Genomic DNA, 10,293 nt, shown 5'->3' with positions numbered 1-10,293 from the left:
TTTTTTTTTTTTTTTTTTTGGTTTTTTTCCGTGTCCGGAAACGGATCGCAACCCTCAGTGTCGCCCACCCACTGCACCGGGACCGGCAACGGGACCGCAACCCTCGGTGTTGCTCCCGCGCGCCTCGCTCAGCCAGTGAGCGGCCGGTCTGTATGCGGGATCCGAACCCTCGGGCGGGAGCGCCGCCGCGCTTCCCAAGCGGCGCACTATCCAGTGCGCCACCGGGCCGGCCCTCTCCATGAACTTTTTGAAGTACCCTCATTTTAAAAAAAATTTTTAAAATTTCACCCTTATATTCTTATAGATATTATTTTTCTCCTTTAGACACATAACCACCTTTTAAGATTATTTGCACTCCTTCCAAGAGAAGCTAGATTTGATAGCAATTTTGTTTAGCATTTTTCAGAAGTTAAAGTGATTTTTAAATCTAACAGGAAAAAACGCTTTTAATTTTTTTGGAATAATTAATTTGCCTAAGGTCTGTTTTTTTATTGTCAACTTCTAAGTAGCTCTTTTTGTGTCATTTCTTAATTTGGAAAACCAGGTACAAATGACCTCTCCAAGCAGCACTGGCAGTCCCATGTTTAGATTTTCATCTCCAATTGTAAAATCTACTGAGGCAGATGTACTACCTCCATCATCTGTAAGTAGCAAGCAAGGAGTATTTCATGTTTATTGGTTACAAAACCATGCTATATTTTTATCAAACCTAAGATGCTGTTAGTGCTAAAAAACATTATTACTTTCTTCCAGCTTAAAAAAATATATGCAATGTACAGGAAACTTAAATGAGCAATTGTATATTCTTCACTACATGTATATGTGTACATATATGCATATAATTTTCTCCTGTCCTATTTAAAAGCTAAAATGCAGACATCTTGATTCCCTTAATACTTTTCCCCAAGAAAAAGAACATTCCTTTGCATCCACACAATACAGTTAAGATGCCCCAAGAAATTTAATATGATGCAATAATATTAATAGTCCAGATTCAGATTTCCCTGTTATCCCCAGACTGTCCTTTAATTGCTATTTTATTTCTGTTGGTTCTAGATCTAATTAGACTAGGACCTGATCAATTGAATCATATTGCATTTAGTTGACATGTCTCTTGAATCACCTTTAAGCTAGAAAAGTTCTGGGCTATTTTTATGTCCTACAGTATGTATTTGTTTCTTCATGATTAAGAAATAAACATTTTGGGTAAGAATAATACATAATTTTAATGTTCAGGTTGCCCCAGATTTGCTGTAGCCAACCTTTTTTTTCTATCACAACTAGATATTACAGATCAAGTGTAATTTTCCTGCTGCATGCCTGAAAAGCATCAGTTGTCTCAAAAGCCTAAAAATTAGAAAATGACATTCAGAACCAAGAACTGAGCATTAGGAACACACCATTATTTTATTTACTGTTTTGAAAGGAAGAAAATGCCTAAGAAATTAAAATGCTGTCTGTTAAACTATGACATGCCATTTGATATAAGAATCCCAATTTTAGAAATCGTAAAATATGAAAAACTATGTATGATAGAATAGGTGAAATTCAGTTTATCTTTGACTTGGAATAAGAAGAATACCTTTTCTTCTTTACAGATTGGATTTACATTTAGTGTGCCTGTTGCAAAAACAGCAGAACTTTCTGGCTCTGGCAGTACTTTAGAACCAATGATAAGTAGTACAGGTAAGTAAAAATTCCTGACAGATTTTTACAGTTGCATACATTAGATTAGTATTTCAAATTCTTTCACTTTTGGTAGTTCTTATAAATGCCTTCACTTGAATGAAATTAGCTCTGACAAGCAAGCAGGAACTATTATCAACCTTTTGACAATGCTTTTTATTAATTATCTTCAGTGATACACTTACCTCCCCAAGTATTAATGTTAAGGTTTGGTTTTGAGAGGTATAATCACAGTAGCAAATTTATTGCTGTCATGTTTAGTCAAAATAAGGTGAGAAGTTTGTTATAAATGAAGTCTCATAAGAAATTTGAGGGTTGTCTACATTATAATTGTAGCAGGTCTCATTTCTGGGTTTATTGTTCAATTCACAAGCATTTGTATTTGTAATGGTTATGCTGCCCTATGCAGATAGTGATGTATAATTTCTCAACTGAAGAAACCAGCATCATTGAGGGAAAGAAATGAGTAATAAGTTAATTAAAACATAGGATTTTTGTCATGGTAGTGATGGATTTTTTTTTAAGTGTTTGGGAAATGCAGAAACATCTGGTCTGAGAATTTTAAGCAACGGCATTTTACCCAAGAAATAAACACCAAGTGCAAGGACACAAGAACAAGAAAAAAAAGCATGGCATACTTTGAGAATTGCAAATAATTTGTCATGAGGTTAGAGACGTAGCTTTAAATCCTATAAATTGTTGAATGGCATGCTAAAGAATTGGATTTTATTCTGAATGTAGTAGTGAAACATCGAGTGATTTTATATGGGAGTGAGATGTGTGTGGGTTGTAGTGACAGCGGTTATGTTGAGTGAGGGTATGGGTGAGAATGGGGTGTTTAGGCAGAGACGTCAGTTGGAGACTGTTGCCTTATTCAGATCCAGAAGTGTTTCTTCAAGTATCTACTGAGTTTTGCAACTTTAAAAACTAGATCCTCCCTTGAGATAGGTTTCAAAAAAGAGAGAGAGCCAAGACGTGGAAGATAGAGAGGTCTTTGGCTTTGAATGATCTAGAAGGTAAGAGCATAGATTATTGGAAGTGGCCCAAAATAAGAATTTGACTGGTTAAGTTTGCAGTCCCATTTTTTATTGGATAAAACAACCCTGTGTCATAGAAAATAGCAAATAATATCAGGTGTACTTCTTACCACAAAAAATTTTTTTCTTTAATGTCACTACGGATTCAAGAGGAACAGACCTCTCCAAATGACCAATTTCATGACTTGTTATAAAGAGAGGCCTTAAAATCCTTCTTAGTTTTTACTAATGATAGCTGGCTGAGTAACATTTTGTTACAACAGCTTTATATTTCATTACATCTTGAGAAATTACTCAGATTTTTAAGGAGTTGATTATGAGTGGCATATGTAGAGTTATGTTAAAGTTCTCACTTTGACACCTCTGGTTCTCACTCCTCTCACTTAAAAAAACTGAAAATGTGGAAGTCATGATTAATTACTTTGTGACAGGAGCTAGTATTCCCATTATCTCCCCTTTTCATCTTTTTTAGAGCACTTTAGGAAATGATAAAAATTTACATTAAATTAAAGCAATTCAATTTTGATTATAAAGGAAGATAGATTGTGATAAACTGGTTAAAGCATATGTTTTGTTTGTTTTGACACAGTATGATGGATTTTTTATTTTTTAATTTTTGGGGGGCACATTTTTGTTATTGAAATGAGATTGGAATGATATAACAATTTAAAAGGGGACAATTCAGTGGCATTTATTAGTTACGGTGTTGTGCAACCATCACTTTTATCTAGTTCCAAAACATTTCTATCACCCCCAAAAGGAAATCTTCTATCCACAAAGCAGTTGTTTCCCATTTCACCTTTCCCATCAGCTACTGGCAACCACCACCAATTTTAGTTCTGTTTCTATGGATTGACTTATTCTGGATATTTCATATAAATGAGATCATGCAATGTGACTTTTTTCAGCTGGGTTCTTTAAATTAGCATAATGGTTTTAGGGGTCATCCACTTTGTAGTATGTATCAGTATTTCATCCTTTTAATGGCTGAATAATATTTCACTGTATGGATATACGACAATTCATTTGTTCATCCATAGATGGATATTTGGGCATTTTTCGTCTTTTGGCTATTGTGAGTAGTACTGCCGTGACCATGTGTGTACACGTATTTCTTGAGTACTGGTTTCATGCTTTAGGATATATACCTAGGAATGGAATTGGTGAGTCAAATAGTAGTTCTGTGTTTGACTCTGAAGAATTACCAAACTGTTTCCACAGTGGTTGGACCATTTCACATTCCCTCCAGCAGTGTACAGGGGATCCAGTTTCTCTACATCCTCACCAACAATTATTATTTTCTGTTTTTTGATTATAGCCATTCCTGGGGGATGTAAAGCAATACTTTTTTGTAGTTTTGATATGCATTTCCCTAGTGCAAATGATGTTGAGCGTTTTTTCATGTACTTCCTGTCCATTTGTATATCTTCTTGAGAGAAATGTCTATTTAAGTCCTTTGCCGATTAAATTGGTTTGTCTTTTTGTTACTGAGTTATAAGAATTCTTTATAGTCTGGATAATAGACCCTTATCAGATATATGATTTGTAAATTTTTTCTCCTATTCTGTAGGTTACCTTTTCTTTTTCTTGTTCATGTCTTTAGATTCACAAAGGTTTTCTGATGAAGTATAATTTTTTCTTTTGTTGCTTGTGCTTTTGGTGTCATATCTAAGAATACATTGCCAACTTCATGATCATGAAACTATATCCCTTAGGTTTTATGGTTTTAGTTCCTTAGATAATTTATCCATTTTTAATTGATTTTTGTTTATGGTGTGAGGTAGGGGTAGATAGGTTTATTGCAACTACTGTTTTTTAAATTGGCAAGCACTTAAAAACAAAAACCTGATTATAAGTATATTTAATTATGGAAAATTTTAAACATTTTCACAAGTAGAATAGTAGACTGAATCCCCATGTACCCTTTACCCAGCTTCAACATTTTCCATTTTATAACCAATCTTATTTCTTCATCCCCTCCCTCTTCTCCCTCTCACACACAGAAACACATCAGGTAATTTTGAAACAATCTCTGATATATTTCATCTATAAACAGAAACCTCTCTCTTTAAAAATATAATCATAAAATTATTATCACACTCAAAATATAGATCTCTTATTTTAAATATATAGATATGTTTATTTTAGAAAGTATGAATAGTAAAAGCAATAAATAAAAATCACTCATTTTATCACCAACAGCCACCATTAATCTCTAGATGTAAACACTCTAAACCTTTTGGACTTTCTACCCTACTTTTACCTATAAATATGCTTTTAAGAATAATTTTTGTGGCTGCATAGCATTCTGTTTTGTCACTTCTATAATTTATTGAGCGTTTTATCATTAGGTCTTAAATATTATAACTGAAGGATATTTTCAATCACGGTATGAATTTCTAGAAATGAAACAACTGGCTCAGCTGAAAATTACTTTTAAGGTTTTTTAAAATTTGTATTGTCAATTGCTGTATAACCAAATATGTATTTCATGAAATGGATGAATTTGCCCCAGTTGCCATATTCTCTCCAGTGTTTCAGTTTCATTTTCTTGATTATCAGGGAATGCATTGGATAACAGTTATCGTTTACATTATTATTTTTTTTTTCCATATATGGCTTTAATTATGTTGAGATACTTTCCATGTATACCTAACTTGTAGAGGGTTTTGTCATGAATGAATGTTGAATTTTATCAAATGCTTTTTCAGCATCTATAGAAACCCTGTACTTTGTCATTCATTTATTGTCTTTGAATTACACTGACTTTTTTCATGAAATTTTAGAAATTGATCCAAAAGAGTTGGCTTTGAAAGATTTTTTTTTTTGGTGTATCACATTTATTTTTTTTAGTGCATTTAATTCAAGAATTCAATGCTTTTTCTTGGCATAATGTCTTTTTTAAAAAATTACAGCTCAAGATACCACTGCAGTGAACAGTATAAGCTTTAGAAAGAAGCTAGATGAAGATTTTGAAGCCCCTTTCAGACCTGCAAATGTTCTGAAAGAAGGAAGTGTTCTAGATGTTCTTAAACAACCTGGTAAGATATTGCCCTTGAGATGGTCAAAATTCTTAATTACAAACATAATCTCATTTTAATGTCTTTTGTGTTATAGTTTAGGCTTTTAAAAAATTATGACTAGTTTGGTAGGAGACTGACTTTTGATTGTAGATGTAGATGTAGTCAGATTGTAATTCTTTTTTGGGAAATGTCTGAAAAACCTTACTCATTTCTTTGAAATTCAGGGACTCTATCTATACTAAATCTAGTTTGGTAGGAGACTGACTTTTGATTGTAGATGTAGATGTAGTCAGATTGTAATTCTTTTGTGGGAAATGTCTGAAAAACCTTACTCATTTCTTTGAAATTCAGGGACTCTATCTATACTAAAATGAAATTTCCAAGAGCAAGTACAGAAGGAGAATAGGAACTGCCTGTTAATAGAGATAGGCCAATATGGAATGAGATTAAATAAACACGGTGAATTATATACCTAGACATGTCTGCTCCCAGAACATTGAACTGCCTTCTCAAATTATTTCCCAGTTTGTTAAACTGTATATAGAACAAAACCAAGTGGAAAGCACATTGGTTTTTGTTATTGTTGTTTTTTGTTTTTTTGAAATCAAAGAGGATGGTCATAATTTCAATTGTGATATGTAGTATAGGAATGTGAAATTGTTCATAAAATAATCTAATAGCTCAGAGAGAATTTAGGTTTACCTAGATGAATTCATTTATAATGGGATAGGTTTTTAAAAATAAGGTTGGCTTCTATGACGGGATTTAGAAGGAGTAGGTTTTTTGGTCCAGCTCTTGCATTTTATCAATGAGTATACCACCTACAGAATTCTAGTAATTTAGACAGTTTTATATAGTTACGGCAGAACTCCAGAATGCCTGTACTAGAATTAACCAGCTAGTAGGCAAGCGTCAAATGAGTATAGTTTATTTTATATATCTAGAGTTGTACTTTGCATTCATAATGCCAGTCTCTCCCCACCTCCTTTTAACTTTAAAATAGGAAAAATTGACAAAATTTATATGAGCAAAATTAGGAAAATCTGAAAAAGTGGAAGGAAAATATGTGTAATGCCTTGAAATTGTTACTGTTAAAATTTTGTCAACTTTAGTGGTTCAGATTAACAGAACAGTGCATTGTTGACCACCGGGAGTAGTTGAAGTATGTGGGATCGTTTCTGCCCTTCTGCTAAAAATAGCTCTAGGCTGGATTATTTCTTGATATCTCTAGAAAACCCACAACCTTCTGTATCTTCCTCCCTTCTAATTTTCTTTTCCTTTGGTGCTAAACACTGGAGAAACAGATCACTGGTGTTGGTGTGTATAAAATAAAAGTTAATTGTTCCAAAGTAAAGGATTAAAAGGTCATTCCCATGAATAAAGTGTAGTTTGAGTGAATCAATTCAATGACAGCAGTTTTGATATCACAAAAATGACTCCTCTCTTCCCCATTCAGTGATTCTGTGTGAATAGCTTGTTTAAATCTACCTTCATATTTTACAAAAAAGGTATATTTACAATGTGAAAGGCTCTCAGATTATATTGGAAAAACATTTGAAGTAATTTTGTATGGCAGCTTTATGTGAAATGTATTTGAGTAGAGTTAGTATGAGCTCTTGCTCCATGAGGACAGACTGGGTCTTAATCTTTTTTTCTTTTCTTTTTCTTTTTTTTGGTGGCTGGCTGGTACTTAGATCCAAACCCTTGACTTTGGTATTATAACACTGTGCTCTAACCAACTGACCTAACTGGCTAGCTCCTGGATCTTAATCATTTTTATATTTCTAAGCCTTATCGGAAGGGTTTGGTACATCTTTGGGATTTGTCGTCATATTTGTCATTGAGCCATTACCATTTTAAAGTTTGTATGTGTTCAGTATAATTAAAAATAATTCTTACCACCCTGTTGTACTTTGGAGGGACATCTGTCAAATAATTATACTGATTCAGCTCAGCTGGTTTTATTGAGGATAGAGGATACCACAACAGTGGATTATGACTGGACAAAATTTAAAGATTATAAATATTGAAGTCATTTGACATAGCCAAGGGAACACCTGAAAAAAGAGACAGATGAGGGAAGAAGGCTATGAGTATACTGTAGTTCAGTGTTCCAGGAAGGCTGAATATAGCAAAATGTAGGTGACAATAATATGTATCAGTAAATTAGTGCAAATGGAAGCATCAAAGTAGAAATTCCTAGAGGGAGAAGGTGATATACTGTAAACAAAACATCTTCTGTAGAATTTTAACTAGGCATGTCTCTTATTAATTATGTGATTAATAAATGTGATTGCTTAGGTGAGGAACAACTCTTAAGTAGGCTATCTTGCATGTAGTAACCCTGTAATAAGGCAAGCATATTTTCTTTCAGTAATAATATTCCAGTTAGTGTTTTGATTAGAAAGATTTTGTAACTTTTTTTTCTTTTTTGGCACTCTCCTCTTCTCCACAGGTTTCACATCACCAAAGGTAGATTCTTTTGCTGCTCAGCCAACCACGACAAGCCCAGTAGTTTATACAAGACCAGCAATAAGTAGCTTTTCTTCTAGTGGAATTGGGTTTGGGGAAAGTTTAAAATCTGGATCATCGTGGCAGTGTGATACATGTCTACTCCAGAACAAAGTTACAGACAGCAAGTGCATAGCCTGTCAAGCAGCAAAATTGCCACCAAGTGATACTGCTAAACAGACTGGAATTGGGACACCAAGTAAAAATGGAAAAGCAACTCTTTCTGCATCAGGGACAGGCTTTGAAGACAAATTTAAACCAGCAATAGGAACTTGGGATTGTGATACTTGTTTAGTGCAAAATAAACCTGAAGTGATAAAATGTGTAGCCTGTGAAACACCGAAACCTGGAACTGGTGTGAAGCGAGCCCTTACATTGACAGTTGTTTCAGAAAGTGCTGTGACTATGACTGCTTCATCTTCCAGCTGCACTGTGACCACTGGTACCTTAGGATTTGGAGATAAATTCAAAAATCCTGTTGGATCTTGGGAATGCCCAGTATGCTGTGTTTCTAATAATGCAGAAGACAATAAATGCGTGTCCTGTACGTCTGAGAAACTAGGTATGTTTATGGGTGTATAGGATAATTTTGCTCATCACTTTAATAGAATATTTTTTTTTATTCTCGGTAAAACAGCTAAGAACAACCCCAGTATTTTAAATGTTTCAAGATGAGCATTTCTTCATGCATCTTCTTTTTTGGGGGGTGGGGGCAGCTTCACTTTAATAGAATATTTTTTTTTATTCTCGGTAAAACAGCTAAGAACAACCCCAGTGTTTTAAATGTTTCAAGATGAGCATTTCTTCATGCATCTTCTTTTTTGGGGGGTGGGGGCAGCTGGCTAACATCCTCATACATGTTAATTTTTCTAAACTATCATGAGGTTAAAATGATTTGCTTGGTGCTAGATCTTCATGTTTGCTTAGGATAGGTTGTATGTTACCTAGTCCAATATACTGATCTCTTTCTATGCAGCTTTATCAGAAACGTCTTACTCTTTATGATCATTTTCAAAGTTGACTAATGTAGATGCTGAAAGATTTAGAATGGAGCAATGTTTCTCAAGCCTTTATAGAGAATAAAATATTACTTTGTCTCTTTTTCTCTAAGTAGAAGTGAGGATAGCTAGTGGTCATTTACAGGTAAGGTTTCTTTAAGGGGTAGACAATAGTGCTTTATGAAAAGGTTGTAGCTGAATATTAATAATAGTACCTGTACCCATATGCTATCTGCCAGAGATGTTGCAATGATAGTAAATTACCAAGTCATACATGAAAAAGTGGAGTTAAGTTTGAGTTTTTCCTGTTTCTCTGTTCAAAGTTGGAAGAATTATTTAAGATTCACATCAGTCTTTAATCATGAAGTGACTCTTTGCCAGTTTTGTAATATTATTAAATAATTATATGGTACAAATATTTGGTAACATGGATACTGGGTAAAACATATGAATACCCTGGGAATTATACTTCCTATTTTTATTGCATTATTCATGGATGTGTAGTTTTGTGTCTGTAATGTAAAGCTCTGAGTTATTAGCTTAGAGCCCTTGCCTGAACACTTAAGCAGTATTTTTAATTCCTACTGGACATCTCACAAGAATAAGATTTCAGAATTTTTATTCCAAAATATCTTTCTCTTTCTATGTGGCATCCCTTCTCATCTAAAAAATGAAAGCCCTTGATGCATTCAGAAAACCAAAATTAATTCTGAATAGATGGGACAGTAATAAAACTTTGAGCCAAGAAGTAAGTTGTTACTCATGAACAATTAGGAATAAGAAAGTTCGTATGTGTATTAAAGAACTTGGGCTTTATTCTGTCAATGATGAAACATCATTTTCAGAGGAGTGATATGGTCAGATTTATCTTTTTGATAAGTCACTCTGGTGGCTTTGTGTGTGTGTGTGTGTGTGACTGGCTGGTATAGGGATCCGTACCAGACCGGGACCGGCAACGGGATCGCAACCCTCAGTGTCGCGCCCGGACCGGACCGGGACCGGCAACGGGATCGCAACCTCCGTGTTGCTCCCACACCT

The 10,293-nt window shown here is 34.3% G+C and overlaps 1 protein-coding gene across 1 annotated transcript in view; it reads left to right on the top strand.

Annotated features, from left to right (window-relative positions):
• The window catches only part of NUP153 (nucleoporin 153kDa), a 74,121-nt gene that overhangs the window by 46,546 nt on the left and 17,282 nt on the right, over positions 1 to 10,293 (top strand). Inside the window, exons 12-15 of the mRNA XM_008568476.1 lie at positions 545 to 643; positions 1,599 to 1,686; positions 5,639 to 5,764; positions 8,202 to 8,819. Coding sequence (XP_008566698.1) covers positions 545 to 643; positions 1,599 to 1,686; positions 5,639 to 5,764; positions 8,202 to 8,819 — 931 coding nt within the window. The remainder of the gene's footprint in view (positions 1 to 544; positions 644 to 1,598; positions 1,687 to 5,638; positions 5,765 to 8,201; positions 8,820 to 10,293) is intronic.

The sequence above is a fragment of the Galeopterus variegatus genome, unplaced genomic scaffold (assembly GCF_000696425.1).
Source record: "Galeopterus variegatus unplaced genomic scaffold, G_variegatus-3.0.2 Scaffold412, whole genome shotgun sequence".
Taxonomy (NCBI): domain Eukaryota; kingdom Metazoa; phylum Chordata; class Mammalia; order Dermoptera; family Cynocephalidae; genus Galeopterus; species Galeopterus variegatus.
The sequence above is the reverse complement of the archived record's forward strand: the minus strand, read 5'-3'. Positions and strand labels throughout refer to the sequence as shown.